The sequence below is a fragment of the Molossus molossus genome, unplaced genomic scaffold (genome assembly GCF_014108415.1).
Source record: "Molossus molossus isolate mMolMol1 unplaced genomic scaffold, mMolMol1.p scaffold_m16_p_8, whole genome shotgun sequence".
Taxonomy (NCBI): Eukaryota; Metazoa; Chordata; class Mammalia; order Chiroptera; family Molossidae; genus Molossus; species Molossus molossus.
The window spans coordinates 105,499,059-105,521,266 of NW_023425402.1; the positions used below are offsets into that span (position 1 = coordinate 105,499,059).

Below are 22,208 nucleotides of genomic sequence, written 5' to 3' on the forward strand. Positions count from 1 at the left end.
TGGACCTTATGGAACCCCTGAGGGTTTTTGGTGGGGGGACTGATAATTTATATTGTCGTTTTAAATGTAGATGTTTTAATAATCATGAATTCTGCTCTTAAGTAGTTTAAAACCCATGTGGATATATATAGCTGGGTCTTGAGAAGGTGCTTTTGCTTTTCCCATCTGTGATGCTGCCCCTAAGCCAGAACAGGGGCTATGATAGTATTATTAAGTGGCACTAGCATTTTAGGAGGACAAATATGGTATTAATTTGAATTTTCTAGTATTGGCTTTTAATTTTTCTCTCAGGTACAAGTGCTTTCTGGGAGATTTTCGTTGTTTTGATTTTATTGGCACATACAAAATATATGTACCGTGACTCATCTTTATTAGGGTATGTCAAGGAAATTTTGCAGCTGCTGCCTTGATCCTGTCTGCCTTTTCCTACTTTTGCTGAATACTCAGTTTATGCTAAGGTCTACTCCAGGGATGAGAAAGACAACAGGTTCTCTGCCTCTGGGAGCAGTGTGAAGAAGCTGTTACAGAAGTGAGTGCAGGGTGCTCTGGGAAGCAGCACAGGAGAGGTGCTATTGTAGGTGGGTTTTAAAGGAAGTGTTGGAGCCTGGCCTGGCAAGGGAGCAGCAGGATTGGAGACATGAAGGAGAAGAAGAATACAATACTTTGGGGACAGGGACTGGCCCAATGCGATGGTGGTAACACAGGTTGAACATGGAGGCTGTGTCAGGAAAAGAGGACAAGCTAAAATCAGATCATAAAGAGTCTCCCTGGACTTGATCCCATTGAGCAGTGGTTCTCCAAGCCTGGTCCCCAGACCAGCTGCATTAACGTCTCTTGGGAATTTGTTAGAAATGCAAATACCTGGACCCAGCCCTAGACTTTTAGGGTGAGGTATTTTGGCGGAGGCTAGGCTCTCTGTTTAACTAGCCCTCTGGGAGACTGTCCAGGCTAGGAAAAGAGCAGTCCAGGCTCTTTAGCAACTTTGAATTTTACAAAGGTCACTTTGAGGACCCTTTGGAAGGTGGGATGTGTGGGGGAATTAGGGACTGAGTCATTTGTGTTTTATTGAATGGGATGTGGGTCTGGACTGAAGGCAGTAGGAAGAAGAGGATGGATTTGCTGGAGATAGATTTCATCTGACTTGATTGCTAGTAGACACCTTAAAAGCTGAGAAAACAGCTGTGCTTTGCTCTGTGACCTGCACCCAATCAGTGATGGAGGGGTTTTAAATGACCTTGCTGCCTTGTGTCTTTAGGGAACATCTTGTACTGATAGTGAAAGAACCAGCTCTCTTAACTTGCCTGAGCCTCTTGAGTCTCCTTTTGGGTATTGCCTGTTTAACCAGAATGATGGCCTCTAGAAGGGTCAAGTTGTACATTCAGGGCCCAGAGTTTTAGAAAGGATGGCAAGGTGTGGGAGACAGAGGCAATGACTTCATTCAGATATGCCTAGCTACTGGCAAATTTAATAAACAGTAATGACAGTCAGACTTTGTACGTTGTCTCTTAATTGGTGAAATGTACCCTTTTGCTATTTGAATTTTACCAATCATTAGCTCCATTTGATAAATGTAAAGTGTAAAGATGGTTCTCTAATTTCAGTTATAGCAGTTATTTGGGTAGAAGCTTTATTCTTCAGGATTTTAAAGTGTTTTTATATCCTGTTTTGTTTTACAGATGTGTAAGACTCCAGGGCCTTCAAGCTGTGCTTAATCAGATGGTTCCTGCAATGGCTGGGAAAGCAGACACTTTGCGTGCCAGTTGGAGGATGTCTGTGTATATTTAAAACCTTTCTATGCACACACACGAGAAGATAGGCTCATTCTGGTACACACTTGAAGTATTTTACAACTGATGAAAATTAATTTAAGAATCAGATGGAGCAACTTGACACCACTGGGCTCAGGAGCCCAGGGAGAAAAAGACATCACTAATGGCCAATTTTCCATATGGTCTTCACGGGTAAAGAAAGTTTGCAAAAAGAAGAAAAAAAAAAACTTGCACAGATCAAGCTTCAAAAATACCTCGCCAGTTTAAAGAAGGAGCTGAGTGAGATGGTGACTGAGGGAGAAGTGTAATTTCAAGCATTGCAGGTGGAATCAGGCAGTGTTTTTTGCACTTTATTTTTCAGTGGATTTGGTTATTTGGACAGACTTTAAAATTCTGGACTGACAAGTAACTCTTACTGTGAGGTTGAGACTGGAAGAAAGCCAGTTGAGATTTGACGGGACAAGTTTGAACAATAAACTGGGTTCCTTTGCCTTTTTCAGTTGACTGTACTCGAGAAATTTTAATTTATTATTTCCCTTTCCTTTTCTCTATCTATAGGATAATATCTTAGGTAGCAATTGAAACTGATAATTACAAAATAAATATCAAGGAACAACAAAGCTTCTTTTCCTTGGACTGAGTGTACATGTGGCATTTGGAAACATTCTCTGAATGTGAACAGGAAAGGGCCCATCGGCAAAACGTGGTCACTTTTTAGGGAAACAGTGAGGAAGAACCGACCCTTGCCTGTGTTTCATTTTAAGGGGGTCTCTTTTCTGTTGAGTTCAAGAAGACTTGCATATAAAAGAGGAGGATTATTTGATAGACTTACTTCTGAGTGGCTTTTTTCCCTCAAGATGAAAACACATGTGATTTTTAGGAGCAGAAAGGGGAGAAGTTAGACTGGGGGAGGGAGGAAGAGACGAGCAAGAGACGAAATCCTGCAGCAACACTTTGTTTTGTCAACAAGAGGATTGAGGATTCACCTGAGGCAAACAGTTGGACTGTATTCAGGGCTTACAACATCTGGCTCTGCAGAGTGAAGGGGCTTTCTCTCTACACCTCTATGGCACTGAGGGCTGCATGGGCCTGTGGATGGACAGTCAGATAGAGCCCAGCTCTCCCTGGGGACACAGTGACCTGCCAGGAAACCGGGTTGGGTTCTGAGGTGGAACGTTTTGAGTTCTGAATAGTGGGAAAGAGTCTTCTTTTCCCCTTAAACTTGGATTGCTGTCTGCATAAACTCTGGTCATTTTGCACAGTGTGTGTGCCTTTTTTTCTCTTTATGCAATCTTTTTCAGCTTTAGCAGCAGAAATTTGTCTAGTTGAGAAAACACTCCAGAGGGTGGCTTCAGAAAGAGGATGATCCCCTGTGTCCTGTCTCTGCGTCTGAACTTTTGAAGAGAAGATTCCAACTCGAGGGATTCTTAAAGCCTTAAGTTACTTGAAATCTATGTATCTGCAACCCTTGGTCTCTGGAATCATATTACACTAAACTGGAATCTCAGGCTGAATCAGAATAACCAAGTTGAGTAAAAAGAAGAAAACTCAGTTTCTTGATCACCACATATTAATGACGCTCTTTTTCCAAAGGGTCAGCCCACTCCTCCTCTAAGGACTTGAAAATAAAATGGACCCCACATTTTTTTAAGCATTATCTTTTCTTAGCAGACTGCCATCATCTTTTATAGAGGAATTTTTTCACTATGCATTTGATGGATCTTTATAAAATTCTGACCTTCTAATTAGATCCAGGTCAGTCTTAATTAAAAGGGGTCAGGGAAAACAACATAAGCCAACCACAGAAATAGAATAAATCAATGAAAGGAATTGGTTTAAATTTTTCAGCATTCAGCATTACTTTTTAAGTAAAATAATTAACTGAAAAAAAGTATGTATGCAGCAGTGGAACAGGGGCCTGTCCTTTGCAGCGACTCCAACATCCTCTGTCTGTCCTGGAAGGGACGCGTCCCCAAGAGCGAGAAAGAGAAGCCTGTGTGCAGGAGGCGCTACTATGAGGAAGGCTGGCTGGCCACGGGCAATGGCAGGGGTGTTGTGGGCGTGACCTTCACCTCGAGCCACTGCCGCCGGGACAGGAACACTCCACAGAGAATTAACTTCAACCTGCGGGGCCACAATAGCGAGGTGAGCTGGGGTTTCCTTTCATTGGTCACTTCTAGAGGGATTTTTGAGCCCCACCCTTCTGTGGGCTCAAAACTTATTTTGTTTCAGTTTCTTAGATTTGTTGTCAAGTGAGACTTTGCAAACTGGGAATACTGTCTTCGGTGTTTTGGTGGGAAAGTGTTAGGTCAGACACAGTGCCCATTGCTTGGTTACTGAATCTCCCCCCGCCCCCTTCACCACAATGAGCAAACCCCTTGTCCCACCCCACACACCCGGGGAGCCCCAGTGAGGAACTGATGGAGGTCATGACTGCTTCTGGCCAATCGTGATGTCAGCTCTAGTGATCTGCCCATATCACAACTGAAAAACTTGGAGCTGTTTTTCTTCTAGAAAACAATTTCTTACAGATATTATCACAGTCGCACAAGTTAGTCATGGTACTGATTCTTTATTTCATGGGATTTCCTTAGGAGCAGAAAGGCAGTCATGCATGTTTGGTGGAATTGGTTTCATTATAGGAACATAACAGTATAGGAATGGTCTCACCTGGATTCTTGGATTTGGTTACCTTTTCTCTGAGAAACTTTTCCTGACCTCCATGCTCCCTTTCCTCCCTGTCCCCCGCCTGCCCCTACTGAGCTCTGAGCAGCCTTCTGCGGTAGTACTGGTAATGATACTTATCTGCTGTGTGGGTCAGTAAACCTATTGGAAGATGGTCTATTTTTGTGGTCTTAACTTCCTCACCTTCCAGTCCTTAAAATGTCATTCATTTTAATTACCTTTAACTCATTAACCCACTTCAGTATGATTTTTTCCCCCCCACCTCTCTAACTGAAATGGTCACATTCCCAGTGACCTCACGTTGCTAAATCCATAGGTTACTTTATTGCAGTTGATGTCTGGTGGCATTCAATGGAGTTGAAATGTCACTTTCTCTTGCTTTCCAGGACACTACCCGCTTCTGGTTTTCCTCGTACCTTTATGCCCTCTACTTTTCACCCTTCTTTGCTGGCTTTGCCTGTTTTCTTTTCATCTTTAAGTGTCAGAGGGCCTCAGGCATGCATCTTTTTCTAGATGATCGCTCTAAGTTCCCTTTAAAACCATCTATATGCTGGTGACTCCCAAATTTATATCTCCCACCTACCTTTGCCCTCTAATTTCCAGACTCCATTCTTTAACTTAATATGTGAGATACAAATTTTACATCAGTTACTAGGCATCTCAAACTGTAGGTCATTCAAAAGAACTTGTTTTCCTGCTGCCTCTTCAGCCACCAGCCCTGGTCCACTATATTCTACCTAGTACCAGCCAGCAATGAAGTTACAACACAGAAGACATCCTACCCATCTTCCACTGTATTCGACTTCTGAATGACAATCTGAAATGTGTCCCCCTCTCCTCCATTCTCACAGGTTTTTTTGTCTTAAATCCTGCTGTTTAACCCATTGTGGAGGGTTCTGCTTAAGAGTGTATAGTTTCTTGAGTGTTGTTAAAATATTTTTTAAAATTGAAATATAATGTACTTTAATTATCTTTTCTTTTTCCTAAAAACACTGTCTGACATATGTCACATTTCAAAAATGAATGGGAATTTCTTGATGATTAAGAATGATCTCCTTTGCAGTTGGATCTTAGGTTTTTCTTATGCTCTGTGGTGAGCTTGAAAACCTGGATTTGACTTTACCCTTTTTTCTGTGGTTTACCCTCCTTTCTAGCTATTGTGAACTGCTGAGCCTGGTCCTGTTTTTGCATCACTGTGCATGGTGAAGATCAACTTTCTTAAACTTAGGAGAGATTAGAAAGCCATTTTTATTTTAAAACATTTATATACGATTCAATGTATTTAAGGATCTCTACGTTGATTCTAGTGAGAAGTTTGGCTATTGTTGGGTTAAAACCAGTGAAAAGTCACTGCATATTTTTAATCTTCCTTATAAATTCTTCATAAAAAGTGACTTTTGGTAGATTTGTGATCACCCACTATGGTGTAAGGAGAACTATGTTTTATTCCCTGTAGTGATAACCTGTCCTCCCACCCCTACCCCTTCCCTCCCTTCTGTTCTTGTTTTTTTTTTTTTTTTTTCTTCTTTTTTGTTCAGATAGAGTGAGAGTGAGAGAGAGAGAGAAACATCGACATGGAAGGGACACATCGAGTGGCTGCCACCCGCACGACCAACCAGGGCCGGGGACAAACTGCAACCGAAGTACATGCCCTTAGCGGGAACCGAACCCGGGTTTCTCTGGACCGCAGGTCAACGCTCTAACCGCTGAGCCAAACCGGCCAGGGCTGTTCTTGTTTTTTTGTATCTCTACTCCATGAAGTTCTAGCTCTGTCACTCGACTCATGAGGCCAGAGACAAAACACATGCAGTCAGCAGGTAATTACTGCATCTCTGACGTGTGTGCTGAACGTATGCGCTTGCCATTGTGGGGCAGGGTAGATCATGGGTTATACAGTCCAGCAATGAGGGGGGTGAGGTGTGGGCCTGCATATCTCTTTCTGAATTTGCATTTCAGTTAACTACAGAAAGGTACCTTTGGGTCATTGGAGGAATTAAGGGTGAAGTTCACTACAGATTTGTGGTGAAAATGACCTTTGAGTGGGGCCTTGAGCTAAATTTCTATAGTCTCTTTCTGAGTGAAACAGAATGTTTAGCCACATTTTAGTTTCTGAGAAGCAGTTTCTCTCTTCTATGTGACATGAACACATTGTGTTTCCCTTGGCTTTAGCCTAATCATAGGATTGTATTCATCTCATCACATTAGGTGTGTCCCCAGGAAGATGCTCTCGGAGTCTGGCTGGACAAGGACAAGGGCCTGTACATTTTTGCCTGCCCTGGGACAAAACTGTCCTCACTGGACAGGCAGTTAGTGTTCTTTGCTTCTTTCCACTGTGTTGTGAAATATTTATGGTTTGTAATGAGGATTTTATCCTTTGCAATATTCTGCACCATAATCAATTCCATGGCCAAAGGTTTAGCCAAGGTGCTGCCTTAATAATTTGACTTATGTGGTAATACTCAGATATGGCTATTTTTGTGTTGAATGTATTTGCATGCAGTTGTAGTCAGGTTTGAAAAGTTATGTACATATGTGTTCATGATCTATCTGAATTAACGATAATTTGTTAATGACTTAGCATTAATGACTCACTTTATGTGGCTGTCCTCGTAAAGCAACCATCTCGTTTGTGTGAGCTTATTTTAGCATGCTAGGTGACCATGTCTGTCTGGTTTCCTTCCCAGGCAGGCCCTTTCGGTGTTCTGTCACATAGGTCCTTTGAGTCCAGCACGTTGAACTCAGAGGCTGCTGTCTGTGCCTGCAGTTGGTGGAGGAAATAGGGGCGGATGAAGCTCAGGGCTGTCTGTGGAATGCTTTGATGGTGTGCATAGCAGATTTCAAAGCTCTATAATATTCAAAGATAATGAATTCCAAAACCACAACCTCTTAGAGTTTCCTATACTTTTTGTAGATAAACTTTTATGGTATTAAAATTAAAACAATGAAAACTTACCTAAGTTGATATCCTGGAAAGGAATTTAAAACAATAAAATGTACCTGCTGGAGTTTGGTGGGTGCTCCACCTTGATCTGCCAGCTTTAATGAGTATTAAAGATTTCCTGAGTGGGAAAAATGCAATAAAAGGATTTTCATAGTTAGACTGGGAGATTTGAGCATTATATGAATGAAGTAAAGGTGATGTTTTAAAAATAGATTTCTAAATTTTTCTAATACAAGCATAGTTACCTTAATTTCCCTAGTGAGAGTATCTTCTTGTTCAGACTGGGCTGAGAACACGGGTGGTGGAGGTACTCGGGCACAGAGCGCTGAGCTGAGCAGAGGATGATGCTGTTAGGCAGAGCTTTTGGTGAAGCTTTCCAGCTTTCTGGGGTGGTGATAGGGGGCTTGGCGCATGTGCTGGATCTTGAAGCCCCTTTGGTTCTGTAAGCACTGAGAGCCCACATGAGGCAGGATACTGCTGGGCTTGGGTGTCACATGATGAAGAAGGAGCTATTTCTGCCCAACTCACCTGCCTGTCAGAGGATGGATATGAGGGTTGCATGGAAATAATGTTGCTGCTGCAGCTAACGGTTGCTATATGTTACACGGCCACAATTTTCTATGTGCTTTATGCCTGTTATTTTGTTTAACCCTCATAACAACTCACTCAGCTTTATTTTATTATTCCTGCTATACAGTTGAATAATCTGACTTTCAGAGATGTTATAGAAGTTGTCCATGGTATGGAGCTAGATAATGTAGATGGCAGACCTGGGATTCCAAGTCATGTCTGTGTGTTTTTCCTTCTATGAGACACTGCTTCAAAAAAGGTGAGGCATAATGAGCCCAGAAACAGTTATGAGTGACTGTAGCACATATGTTTTGGATAGTGAAGGGTTTGGTGAGGCATTAAAGAGTAGTGCAGGGCAAAGCTGCCTGGGCTGGGGGACTAGACTCTGAATAGTCATGATAAAACAATAGCAATAGATGTTCATGGGATGAAAGAAGGCAGTGCTTTTGGATTGGGTTTAATTCTAAGACTCAGAAAATTTGTATTCAAATAGAAGTGTTGAAAAAAGTCAAATCTGACTATAAAAATTATTCAATTCAGTGCATTTATCCACGAATGTGGATATCTTGGAGTTGACAGCATTGGCTGTCCTTAATTTAATATGGATGTAATAGTTTTCAAGAAGTAGCATATAGCCCTGGCCAGTTTGGCTCAGCGGTTAGAGCGTCAGCCTGCGGTCCGGAGAGACCCGGGTTCGGTTCCCGCTAAGGGCACGTACTTCGGTTGCAGTTTGTCCCCGGCCCTGGTTGGTTGTGCGGGTGGCAGCCACTCAATGTGTCCCTTCACATCGATGTTTCTCTCTCTCTCTCCTTCCTCTCTCTCCCTCCCACTCTATCTGTAGAAAAAATGGAAAAATATCCTCGGGTGAGGAGAAAAAAAAAAAAAAGAAGTAGCATATAAACTTCAGTCACCATGATTTTATGACAGTGTACGAATGGGCCTAGTTAGTCTCTCAAGATGAATGTAACCAGTTATTATAGGTAAAAGAAGTTTGAGAAACTGCTCTTTTAAACGTATTTGGCGAATTCTTATTTTTCTTTTAATCCTCACCTGAGGATATATTTTTTCATTCATTTTGTGACAGAGTGGGAGGGAGAGACAGAGAGAGAGAGAGAGAAACATCAGTCGGCTGCCTCTCCCAACCAGGGCTGGGGACCAAACTGCAACTGAGGTATGTGCCCTTGACTGGAATCAAACCCACGACTTCGCGGGCTGATGCTCTAACCTCTGAGCCAAACTGGCAGGGCTGAATTCTTATTTTGGTTAGAGAACTATTTTAACAAAGATGCAGACATAGGCGTATTTCAGTATATTAAGGTCAGAATTTTGTTTTACCTAAACTGGCTCATCTATTTTTATACCAAGGCTCAGTACTGTGAGTTAATTTTTATCACAATAATACTGATACATGGGTAAATGCTGATAATGAAAAATAGCAGTGTTTTAACTCCTGTTCTATTCCTACCTACCTCCTCTGAAATGCTTATATTATTATCTTTTCGATTAATCAGTTTGGGCTTTTATCTTTTGACTTCTTTCCTATCTTTTTATTTTTTTTTATCCTCGCCCGAGGACATTTTTCCATTTTTTGTTCAGATAGAGCGGGAGGGAGAGAAAGGAAGAGAGAGAGAGAGAAACATCGATGTGAAGGGACACATCGAGTGGCTGCCACCCACACGACCAACCAGGGCCGGGGACAAACTGCAACCGAGGTACGTGCCCTTAGCGGGAACCGAACCCGGGTCTCTCTGGACCGCAGGCCGACACTCCAACCGCTGAGCCAAACCGGCCAGGGCCTGTCTTTTTTTTTTTATCCTCGCCTGAGGACATTTTTTTGATATTTTGTTCAGCTAGAGTGGGAGGGAGAGAGAGAGAGAGAAACATCGACGTAAAAGGGACACATCGAGTGGTTGCCACCTACACGACCCAACCAGGGCTGGGGACATACTGCAACCGAGGCACGTGCCCTTGGTGGGAACTGAACTCGGGTCTCTCCAGACTGCAGGCCACTAACCGCTGAGCCAAACCAGCCAGGGTGACTTCTTTCCTATCTTGGGAGGTGGAGATTTAGCTCTCCTCTTTCCTTTTTTTTAAATCCTCACCCGAGAACATTTTTTCGTTTTTTTGTTCAGATAGAGTGGGAGGGAGAGAGAGGAAGAGAGAAAGAGAGAGAAACATCGACGTGAAAGGGAAACTTCGAGTGGTTGCCACCCACAGGACCCAACCAGGGCCAGGGACAAACGGCAACAGAGGTACATGCCCTTAGTGGGAACCGAACCTGGGTCTCTCTGGACCACAGACCGATGCTCTAACCACTGAGCAAAAACAGCTAGAGCTCCTCTTTCTTTCTTAGTCATTTGATCCAACTTTGTCCCATTACCTAATCATCTGTTGTAATAATTGACTAACTCATTATTCAATGTTTACATTATTTAAACTGTTAATATGGTGCCCAGACGAGCCAAGTACAGTACTGTGATTATATTTTCTGTATTATTCAATGTTTTATTCCTCATGATAAAAATTATTTTTGCTGTGATTTAGTTTCTTTACATATTGTGAATCTTCCTACATCTTCAGTATATTTCTACACATTCAAACCAATAAGATGATTTATCAGTTTATTTTGTTATTTTTCTGGAGACTTCCCTTCTGGGAGTCCTTTGTCCTGCTCTCTCTGGATTGGTTGCTCAGTGAGCCTGCTGGGCATCAGTCTTCCTGAACTTCCTTCTGTCATCATCTTGGGAATTTTCTTTGCCCCTTATTTCTGCTAGATCCCTTGTTTCTTGTGTCTTGTATCTTTGTCTTTCTTGGTTTAACAAATTCTTTTTGTTGGAGTAACCTCTTCAATATCTAGGAATTTGTAAATCGTAAGTTTTAAGACTTGTATGTGTTTTCGATCTGCAGTTGAGAATTCTTATATGTGAAGGGTTGACTTAAATTACATGTGGATTTCGCCCTGGCCGGTTTGGCTCAGCGGTTAGAGCGTCGACCTGCGGTCCTGAGAGATCCGGGTTCAGTTCCCGCTAGGGGCACGTGCCTCGGTTGCAGTTTGTCCCCGGCCCTGGTCGGTCTTGCGGGTGGCAGCCACTCGATGTGTTCCTTTCACATCGATGTTTCTCTCTCTCTCTCTCTCTGTTCCTCTCTCTCCCTCCCACTCTACCTGAACAGGGGATGGGAAAGTGCCCTCGGGTGAGGATAAAAAAATAATAATAATAAAAATAAATAAATAAATTACATGTGGATTTTTGACTTGGAGGCAGTTGGGGCCTTTAGGCCCCGTGTTATTCAAGGGCCAACTGTATGTCTAAAAATGTCTTAATTTTTCCTTAATTCTCGGTTGATGGTTTGGCTAGGTATAGATTTCTAGGTTGGTTCCTTCAGAATTTTGAAGGCATTTTTTCATAGTCTTCAAACTTGCAGAATTATTCCTGAGAAGCATAGCGGTAAAGAGTTCAGACCAGACTCCTTTTGGATCCTAGCTTTAAGTACATTATTTAATTTCTCTGTACTATGATCTTCTCATTTGTGAAATGGATTTATAAATAGTACTTTCCTCATATTGAATTTGATACAAGGATTAAATGAATTGCTATATGTAAAGCTTCTAGAACAGTGCCTGGAACTTCATGAGGGCTTTGTAAAATTGGCTGTTATTATAAATCCTTTATATGTGACCTTTTTAAAAAAAATTGAAGTTTTGGCATCTAATCTTTTTCCTATATATTCTGAAGTTTTTTGATGATGTTTAAAAGTAATGTACTGTAGCCCAACTGGTGTGGCCAAGTGGTTGAGTATTGACCCATGCACCAAGAAGTCGCTGGTTCGATTCCCAGTCAGGGCACATGCCCAGGTTGTGGGTCCAATCTGCTGTGGGGGGCATGCAGGAGGTGGCCAATCGATGTTCTCTCTCATTGGCTTCTTTCTTTCTTTCTTTCTTTCTTTCTTTCTTTCTTTCTTTCTTTCTTTCTTTCTTTCTTTCTTTCTTTCCTTTCTCTCTCTCTCTCTCTTTCAAAAAAATATATTTTCATTGATTTTTTTTAGGGGGAGAGAGTTAGAAACATTGATGTGAGAGAAACATTGATTGGCTGCCTCCTGCACGCCCCATACTGGGGATTGAGCCTGAAACCCAGGCATGTGCCCTGACCGAAAATCGAACTGGGACCTCTCAGTCCATGGGCCAATGCCCAATCCACTGAGTCACACTTGCTGGGCTCCCTCCCTCTCTTTCTAAAATCAATAAAGAAAAATTATAAAAAAAAAATAAAAGTAATGTACTGTAAAGTTGTTTGGCACCTCTGTGTATTGGGGGTGGGTGTTTCAGCTAATGGGCTATATTATGGAATAATCTGGGGGATAACCATCTGTTTTGTTGCTGACTGCCAAATGTCAGCATCCACACATGTTTCTTTGGGGTTGTTTAGTTTCTCTCGATAAGACCCTTCCAATCACATGCCTGTGAATTTACTCCTATTGCAAGCATTCTGAGAGCTGAGGGGTAGGTGTGTGTATGTATGTGTGTGCACATGTGCGCTGCAGGGAGGTAGTGATAGGACAAGGAGGAGCTCATACTCATTGAGTATTTACTGTGTGTTAGACACCATTCTAAAAGCTGTAGCTCATTTAATCCTAACCTCAACTCTATCACTCTGAACCTATTATTGTCGTTTTATAGATTAGAAAACTGAGGTATGAGGTGTTCAGCAGCTTGCCCAAGGTAACACAGCTCTCCTGATTGACAGAGCTGAGGCTGAACCCAGGAGCTCCTCAGATTCCACACTCTTAACCTGTCAGAAAACCACCTGTTTTCACTCTTGTCACCTTCTTTGCTGTGTTGCGTGTCCCCAAGACTGAGTTCTGTGGGTCACTCTGCCAGGGGAATGAGCCTTCAGTATCTGGTGCTGTAGGGGAGAAGAATTGCCTGGTTTGGTTGCCTTTGTAATGACTTTGCGGGAGGGAATATCGTCCAGCTGTGTGGGTGCCTGGGCTAACCTGTTCTGTGAGTGGCTTTTCACCCAAACCTTCTGGTTTCAGCCTAACCTGTGCGTCTTCCAGTACCTGGAGCCTCATTCCTGAACCTTCCAGGCTTTCTTCTGCCAGGCACCTTTCTGCAGGCACTTGATTTGGCCTTGCTCTGTTCTGTGAAGCCAGTTGCCACTCATTCATTTTCTGTCTTCTATGCTGTGGTTGGGGCATTCTTAAAAATGGCTTTTGTGTTTGTGTTTATGCTCCTCGTGAAGTGGTTTCTAAGAGGATTAGAATCATCTTTATTTTGACATTTTAAATCAGAAATCTCTTAAGATATATTTTTATTTTAGAGAGAGAGAAGGGAGATAGACATATTGATGAGGGAGAGAAATATCAGTTGGTTGCTTCCCAAACGTACCCCAACCTGGGGATTGAACCCACCACCTGGGTATGTGCCCTGACTAGGAATTGAACCTGTGATATTTCGGTGCACAGGGTGATGCTCCAACCAACTGAGCCACACCAGCCAGTGCATCCTGTTAAGATATTTTTTAAGGTTCTTAAAGACATTAAAAGTTGACTTATTTTTCCTAAACAAAACAAGAGTATAATATAATTATATTTATTTAGAAAATCAAATTTGTCAAAATAATGATATTCATTTTTTTTCTTTAGCAATTTTTTTTTGTTTAATTTTTTTTTTTCTCCTAATAGAAATAAGTTATCATGTTTGAAAGTAACTTAGACACATGGAAAACACTGTCTTTTTGGTGTATTTTTGCTAGAGAGGAAGAGAGAAGGATGTGGGTACAAGGCAATAATTTTTTTGGTAATAGCCTCCTAGGGAAGCAGCTTCAAGCTACATCATGTCAAAATGAGAGTGAATGAGGTTATTGCTGGAGTCCTGGCAAATAAATATTTTCCTAACTCTAGCATCTGTTTATGATTTATTAATAGGTAAACCTGTGGATTCTTGAGTCAGACTGCTTGGGTTTGAGCTGAGCCCCTTTCTGTATGATTTGGGACAAGTTACATATTTCTCTGTGCTGGGGTTACATTATCTGTACAGGATAATTCCTGCCTCCTAACATGCTTGTGGTGACTGAAAGATACATTCCATAGACAGTGCACATAAAAGAGCTCATTAGGTCTTAGTTCTTACTTAATTATTATTAGACTCACTGCCACCTTTGGGTGTTTTGCCCATCTGCATTTCCTTGTGAGGTTGAAACAGTGGAGCCATGGCCTCTCTGCTGAGAAATGGCCTCACGGTTGCAAAATACAGGAATGGAATGTGAGGCGGGAGGCAGGTGAGGGGTTAGAAGCAGGGTTTGAGGTGTCCCATCTGGAAAGGAGGCTGAGCTTGTGCCACTAGTTTTATTACAGATTTGGGATTCTGGGATGCTGGTTACCTCATCTGTGTTACCTCCATATCTGCAAGGTATTCTTGACTTGTCTTAAGCAGAGCTCATTCATCCTGCCTGCTTCCATCCTTGTCCACAGAACCTAGCCTCAGGAGTTCATGGAGCCATCTAGTCATCCTTCAGCAGAGAGGCTGTTAGGCCTAATGCAGAAATGGATCCAAAGTGCACTGGGCAAGGGTGTATCATATTCTAATTGGAGGTTTTGTCTAAAATTGATTAAAGTCTCTTTCTGGGACGGGGTCTGGGATGGGGTAGAGAGGGTGGGAGGGGAACAAGAACACGAGAATCTGTGCTGTGCAGCAGTTTGGTATTTCTAATTAGGTCCACCCACATGCTTGACTCTGAACTTCCACAACAAACACGTCGGTGCGTTTTGCCCAACATTATACTGCTGGGTGTTTTTATTGTACCTCCTGGCAACCTATATTTGGTTTCTCTTCCTCATTGTTGCTGTTTTGTGGAATTCTTACTGGTATTTGTGTTTTTTCCACTTGGCCTAGATAGATTTGGTCTACTAAAATACAGAGGAATTTGTCTTCATCCTAGGGAACTTTCTTATCCTGAAATAATCCTGTTCAAGCTCACTTCCTACCTTTCTTTCTCCTCCCTGTATGTAATCTCCACAACAGTGTGCAAAGCAAAAACCAGTGCTGTCTTCACTTTCTTCTTCTCTTTCTTTGCTTCTAAATTTTTTAGAATTTAAGGAAGTAATTGTTCATCAGATCTTTAAAATAAAAAATAACCATGGAAATAACATTGTTGTCAGTAAGGTATATTTTGTAAACTCCTCAGTAGCAGAAATAAATGTTTAATGGTTTTGTTTATAAGACAACATAAGCTAATGTTTAGACGTGGAGAGTATATTTTAATTCATTTTATTTAAACAGTGTGGCTTAGTGGATTGAGAATTGTCCTGTGGACCGAGAGGTTCTGGTTCGATTCTCGGTCAGGGCACATGCCCAGGTTGTGGGCTTGAACCCCAGTAGGGGGCGTGCAGGAGGCAGCCAATAGATGTTTCTCACATCAATGTTTTCATCTCTCACTCCCATCCTCTCTCTCTCAAAAAAAAAAAAAAAAAAAAAAATTCAATGAAAACAAACAAAAAACCCCTATTTGTCTCCATTTACTCGATGTTTTCACAATTTTAGATTTTAATTTCCCACCTTTCAGGAAATTTTTTATAGGTGGCTAATTAGGGAGTTACTCGAACAACATGACCAAAGAGCTCTTCCTTGTCTCCCAGGCCTTAACATTTTCTTTATCCTTAGTTATACCTTTAGAAAACCTAATTATCTGCTTTATTCCCAAGATTGATATCATCTTACGGGAGTCAGGTTCTATAATGTAAATGACATTTTCCCCTAGTAATGAAAGACTTGAGATCAACACTTCTTTTTATTTATTTACTTTTTTAAAGCATTATATATATATTTTGTTTGTTTGTTTCTTTCCTTCCTTCCTCACTCTTTTAATCTTTATTGTTGAAAGTATTACAGATGTCCCCCCTTAATTCCCTGCTCCCCACTGGCAACCTCCTCCTGCTTTCCCTAAACTATTGTCTGTGTCCATTGGTTATGCATATATGCATATAAGTTCTTTGGTTTATCTCTTCCCAATTCCCCCCACCCTCCTTCCCTCTGAGGTTTGGCAATCTGTTCCCTACGTCCTTGTTTCTGGATCTTTTTTGATCAACAGCTTATTTTATTCATGCTTTCCATAAATAAGTGAGATCATGTGGTACTTATCTTTCTGTGATTGGCTTATTTCGCTCAGCATAATACTCTCCAGGTCCCTCCATGTCTCTCAAAGGGTAAGAGATTTTCGTACAGCTGCATAAATGTGTAAATGCACCACAGCTTTTTTATCCACTCATCTACTGATGGACACTTTGGTTGTTTCCAGATCTTAGCTATTGTAAATAGCACTGCTATGAACATAGGGGTACATAAATTCTTTCTGATGGGCATTTCAGGCTTCTTAGGGTATATTCCCAGAAGTGGAATCACTGGGTCAAATGGGAATTCCATTTTTAATTTTTTGAGGAAACTCCATATTGTTTTCCATAGTGGCTGCACCAGTCTGCATTCCTTCTAGCAGTGTACAAGAGTATCCTTTTCTCCACAGCCTCTCCAGCACTTGTTGTTTAATGATTTGTTGATGGTAGCCATTCTGGCAGGTTTGAGGTGATTTCTCATAATTGTTTTAATTTGCATCTCTCTGATGATTAGTGACACTGAGCATTTTTTCATATGTCTCTTGGCCATTTGTATGTTGTGTTTGGAGAAGTGTCTATTCAGGTCCTCTGCTAATTAAAAAAAAAAAAATCATCCAAGGATACTTTTCCATTTATCTTCAGCTAGAGTGGAAGGGAGGGAGGGAGGGAGAGAGAGAAAGAGAGAGAAACATTGATGTGAGAGAGATACATTGATTGGTTGCCTTCCTCACGACCCCCACCAGGACCAGGGACCGAACTGCAACCGAAGCATATGCCCTTGACTGGAATCAAATCTGCAAATCTTTGGTCTGCGGGCCAGCGCTCTAACTGCTGAACCAAAGCATCCAGGACAGCTCTGCCCATTCTTTAATTGGATTGTTTGTCTTCTTTTTCATGAGTTGTATGAGTACTCTGTGTATTTTGGATATTAACCCCTTATCCGATGTATCATTGGCAATTATGTTCTCCCAGAGAATGAGTTCCCTTTTCATTTTTGATGCTGGTTTCTTTTGCCATGCAGAAGCTTTTTAGTTTGATGTAGTCTCACTTATTAATTTTTTCCTTTGTTTCTCTTGCCCTAGGTGATGTATCAGTGAAAATTCTGCTACATGTGATGTCTGAGATTTTGCTGCCTACATTTTCTCCTAGGATTTTTATGGTTTCATGAGTTGCATTTAAGTCTTTTATCCATTTTGAGCTTATTCTTGGGTATGGTGTAAGTTGGTGGTCTAGCTTCATTTTTTTTTGCATGTACTTGTCCAGTTTTCCCAACACAATTGATTGAAGAGATTGTCTTTTCTTCATTGTATACTCTTGCCACCTTGGTAGAATATTAATTGCACATAATGTCTTGGGTCGATTTCTAGGTTCTCTGCTCTCTTTTATAATGGGGATTGCATTGAATCTGTAGATTCCTTTGGGTAGTATGGACTTCTTCCCATTCATGAATGTTGCTTCTTCCCATTCATGAATGTGGTATATGCTTCCACTTTTTTACATCTTCCTCTATTTCTTTTTTCAGTGTTCTGTACTTTTCTGAGAATGGGTCTTTTACCTCCTTGGCTAAGTTTATTCCTAGGTATCTTGTTTTTTGTTGTTGTTGTTACAATGGTAAGTGGAGTTGTTTTTTTGGTTTCCCTTTTTGAGTGTATAAAAATGCCATCGATTTCTGGATGTTAATCTTTTGTCCTGCTACTTTGCCAAATTCATTAATTAAATCTAGTAGATTTTTGATGGAGTTTTTAGGGTTTGCTATGTGCAATATCATGTCATCTGCAAACAACGACAATTTCACTTCCTCTTTTCCAATTTGTTTGTCTTTTAATTTTTCTTCTTGTCTAATCGCTGTGGCTAAGACTTCCAGTACTATGTTGAATAAGAGTGGTGACAGTGGGCATCTCTGTCTTGTTCCTGTTCTTAAAAGAAATGCTTTTAGTTTTTGCCCATTGAGTATGATATTGGCTGTAGGTTTTTCATATATGGACTTTTTTTATGTTGAGATATGATCCCTCTATTCCCACTTTGCTGAGAATTATTATCAGAAATGAGTGCTGGATTTTGTCAAATGTTTTTTCAGCATCTATTGATATGATCATATGGTTTTTGTTTTGTTTTGTTTTTTGTTTTTTGTTTTTTTTTATTATCATCCTCACCCAAGGACCCTTTTCTATTTTTTTGTTCAGGTAGAGTGGGAGGGAGAGAGAGGAACAGAGAAAGAGAGAAACATCATGATCATATGGTTTTTATCTTTTACTTTGTTTATGTGGTGTATCACATTTATTGATTTGCGAATATTGTACCAGCCTTGCATCCCTGGGATGAATCCCACTTGGTTGTGGTGAATAATTTTTTTAATCTGTTGCTGGATTCAATTTGCTAATATTTTGTTGAGGATTTAGGCATCTGTGTTCATCAGGGATATTAGCCTGTAGTTTTCTTTGTAGTGTGTTTATATGGTTTTGGTATTAGGATTATGCTGGCTTCATAAAAAGAGCTTAAAAGTCTTCCTTCTTCTTGAATTTTTTGGAGTAATTTGAGGAGAATAGGTATTAGTTCTTCTTTGAATGTTTGGGAAAACTTCCCTGTGAAGCCATCTGGACCCAGGCTTTTGTTTGCTTAGTATTTGTTGATTACAGCTTCAATTTCCTTAGTTGTTATTGGTCTGTTCAAGTTTTCTGATTCTTCCTGGTTCAGTTTTGGGAGACTGTGTGATTCTAGGAATTTGTTCATTTCACGTGTAGTCCAATTTGTTGGTGTATAATTGTTCATAGGGTCTTCTAACAATTCTTTGTTTTTCTGTGGTGTCCGTTGTTACTTCTCCTCTTTTGTTTCTGATTTTGTTCATTTGGGTCCTTCCTCTTTGTTTCTTGATGAGTCTGGCTAAAGATTCATCAATCTTGTTTATCTTTTTTTTTTTTAATCTTTATTGTTGAATGTAAAATGTGTTACAGATGTTCCACATTTTTCCCCCATTGACCTCCTCCTCCCCACTCCCGCCCCCCTCCCGCCTTTTCCCACACTATTGTCTGTGTCCATTGGTTATGCATATAAGTTCTTTGGTTTATTTCTTCCCACCCCCCCACCCCCTTTCCTTTTGAGGTTTGTCAGTGTAGCAATGAATTTGTACCTTTTTTTTTTTTTTTTTTTTTATCCTCACCCGAGGATATTTTTCCATTTTTTGTACAGATAGAGTGGGAGGGAGAGAGAGGAAGGGAGAGAGAGAGAGAAACATCAACGTGAAGGGACACATCGAGTGGCTGCCACCCACACGACCAACCAGGGCCGGGGACAAACTGCAACCGAAGTACGTGCCCTTAGCGGGAACCGAACCCGGGTCTCTCTGGACCACAGGCCGACGCTCTAACCGCTGAGCCAAACTGGCCAGGGCTGAATATGTACTTCTTAATCTCTTCACCTTTTTTACCCATTCCCCCAACCCCCTTCCCAACTGGCAACCAACAAAATGTTCTCTGTATCTATGAGAATGTTTCTTTCTATTCTGCCTGTTCATTTTGTTTGTAGATTCCATTGTAGATAGATATGTATTCATTGCCATTTTGTTTGTTCATATATTTTATCTTTTTCTTCAAAAAGACCCTTCATCATTTCATATAATAATGGTTTGGTGGTGATGAGCTCCTTTAACTTTTTCTTGTCTGGGAAAGTTTTTATATGGCCACCGATTCTAAATGACAGCTTTGCAGGATAGAGTAATCTTGGTTGTAGGTTCTTGCTTTTCATCACTCTGAATATTTCTTGCCACTCCCTTCTGGCCAGCAAAGTTTCTTTTGAGAAATCAGCTGACAGCCTAATGGGAACTCCCTTGTAGGTAACTAGCTGCCTTTCTCTTGCTGCTTTTAAGATTCTCTTTGTCTAGAACCTTTTGCATTTTGATGATGATGTGTCTTGGTGTGGGCCTCTTGGGGTTCATCTTGTTTGGGACTCTCTGTGCTTCCTGAGCTTGTATGTCTGTTTCCTTCACCAAGTTAGGAAAGTTTTCTGCCATTATTGTTTCAAACAGGTTTTCGATTTCTTGTTCTCGCTCTTTTCCTTCTGGCACCCCCAAGATGTGAATGTTGCACGCTTGAAGTTGTCCCAGAGGCTCCTTACACTATCCTCATTTTTTTGGATTCTTTTTTCTTTTTGCTGTTCTGATTGGCGTTTTTTGCTTCCTTATATTCCAAATCAATGGTTTGCTCCTTGCATTTACGTACTCTATTATTGAAGCTGTGTAAATTATTCTTTATTTCAGTTAATGCCTCCTTCAATTCTAACTGTGCATCCATGATTTCTGACTGTCCTTTTTTATGCTCTTGAGGCCCTCCCTAAGTTCACTGAGGTTCTCACTAAGTTCATTGAGCATCCTTATAAGCAGTATTTTGAACTCAGCATCTGTTAGGTTGCTTATCTCCATTTCGCTTAGTTCTTTTCTTGGGGTTTTGTTCTGTTCTTTCATTTGGGACCTGTTTCTTTGTCTCCTCATTTTGGCTGCCTCCCTGTTTTGGTTCTGTGTATTACTTAACGAGAGGTATGGGGCTAGCTGAGGCCAGATGCTGCTCGTTTGAAAGAATTTAGGAAAAACCTGAAGCAGGATCTAAGACAGGCCAATCCTATGGGTAAGCAAGTGGCAACCTTGGGTGGGCCTGAAAGTTGGGTTGGGTGGGCCTGAAAGTTGGGTGGGGCTGGGTGGGCCTGAAAGTTGGGTGGGGCTGGGTGGGCCTGAAAGTTGGGTGGGGCTGGGTGGGCCTGAAAGTTGGGTGGGCCTGAAAGTTGGGTGGGGTGGGGCGGGGCCTCAGGGAGTCACCAGGGCGGGGCTACCAGTGTGAGCCAGGTTGCTGGAGTCCCAGATATGGAGATGTCTGCCGCCCCAGGGAAGGGTTCAAAGGAACAAAGGCCTCTGACAGCACGTTTGTCCCGAAGAAAGCCCCCTCTCCAGCCCTCGCTCTAGTGCCAAACAGCTCAGTTCTTCCCTGTGTGTCTCTGGCGCCCCTCGAGCTGCCTCCCCTCCAAGCTTAGAGGGAGAGAGTCTGATAAGTCCATGCGTGGGCCCTTTAAGGAGCTGCCTGGGGCTCCAGCCGCCTCAGCCTCCCTGAGCCTCAGTTCCTGCTGGTTTTTCCAGCCAGAAGTGATGGGGATTCTCTTCCTGGCACTGGAACCCTGAGCAGGGCACCTGGTGTGTGATGGGGACCCCTCAGTCCTCAGGGAGGACCTTCCCAGCCGAGGTGTCGTCCTGATTTTTATCCGCCACACGTGGGTGTGGGACCAGCCCGTCCACTCGTCCGCCCCTCGCAGTTCCCGCTAAGGGCACGTACTTCGGTTGCAGTTTGTCCCCGGCCCTGGTTGGTTGTGCGGGTGGCAGCCACTCGATGTGTCCCTTTCATGTCGATGTTTCTCTCTCTCTCTTTCTCTGTCTCTCCCTCTCTCTCTCTCTTCCTTTCTCTCCCTCCCACTCTACCTGAACAAAAAATGGAAAAATGTCCTTGGGTGAGGATAAAAAACAACAACACATCAATGAGAGAGATCATCGATTGGCCACCTTTTGCATGCACCCACTGGGGGTTTGGCCCACAACCTGGGCATGTACCCTGACTGGGAATTGAACCTGTGACCTCTTGGTGCATGGGTCGATGCTCAACCACTGAGCGACACCAGCCGGGCAGTCTGGGTTTTTCTTTTTGTTCACTTTCTAATTCTTTAAGTTGTGGGGTTGGATAGTCTATTAGAAATCTTTCTTGTTTCTCGAAGTAGACCTGTAATGCTATGAGCTTTTTTCTCAGAACTGCTTTCGCTACATCCCATAGATTTTGTTGTGTGTTCATTTTCATTGATCTCCAGAAAGTTTTAAATTTCTTGATCTCCTTGGTAACCCATTCATTGTAAATAACATGCTATTTAGCCTTAATGTGTTTCAATGTTTTTGAGTGTTTTTATTGTAACTAATTTCTAGTTTCATGCCATTGTGATCTGAGAAGATGCTTGATATGATTTCAGTCTTGAACTTGTAGAGACTTCGTGGTGTTCTAACATGTGGTCTGTCTTTGAGAATGTCCTGTGTGCACTGGAGAAGAATGTATCTTTGAAGTCTATTTTATCAGGTATGAGGATTGCGGCCCCAGCTTATTTTTAATTTCCATTTG

General features: G+C 41.8%; 1 protein-coding gene across 2 annotated transcripts in view; it reads left to right on the plus strand.

The window, feature by feature from the left end:
- The window catches only part of TULP4 (TUB like protein 4), a 241,134-nt gene that overhangs the window by 60,642 nt on the left and 158,284 nt on the right, over positions 1–22,208 (plus strand). For both annotated transcript variants that reach the window (XM_036247847.1, XM_036247846.1), the window contains exon 2: positions 1,677–3,914. In XM_036247847.1, coding sequence (XP_036103740.1) covers positions 3,663–3,914 — 252 coding nt within the window. In that variant the 5' untranslated portion in view covers positions 1,677–3,662. The remainder of the gene's footprint in view (positions 1–1,676; positions 3,915–22,208) is intronic.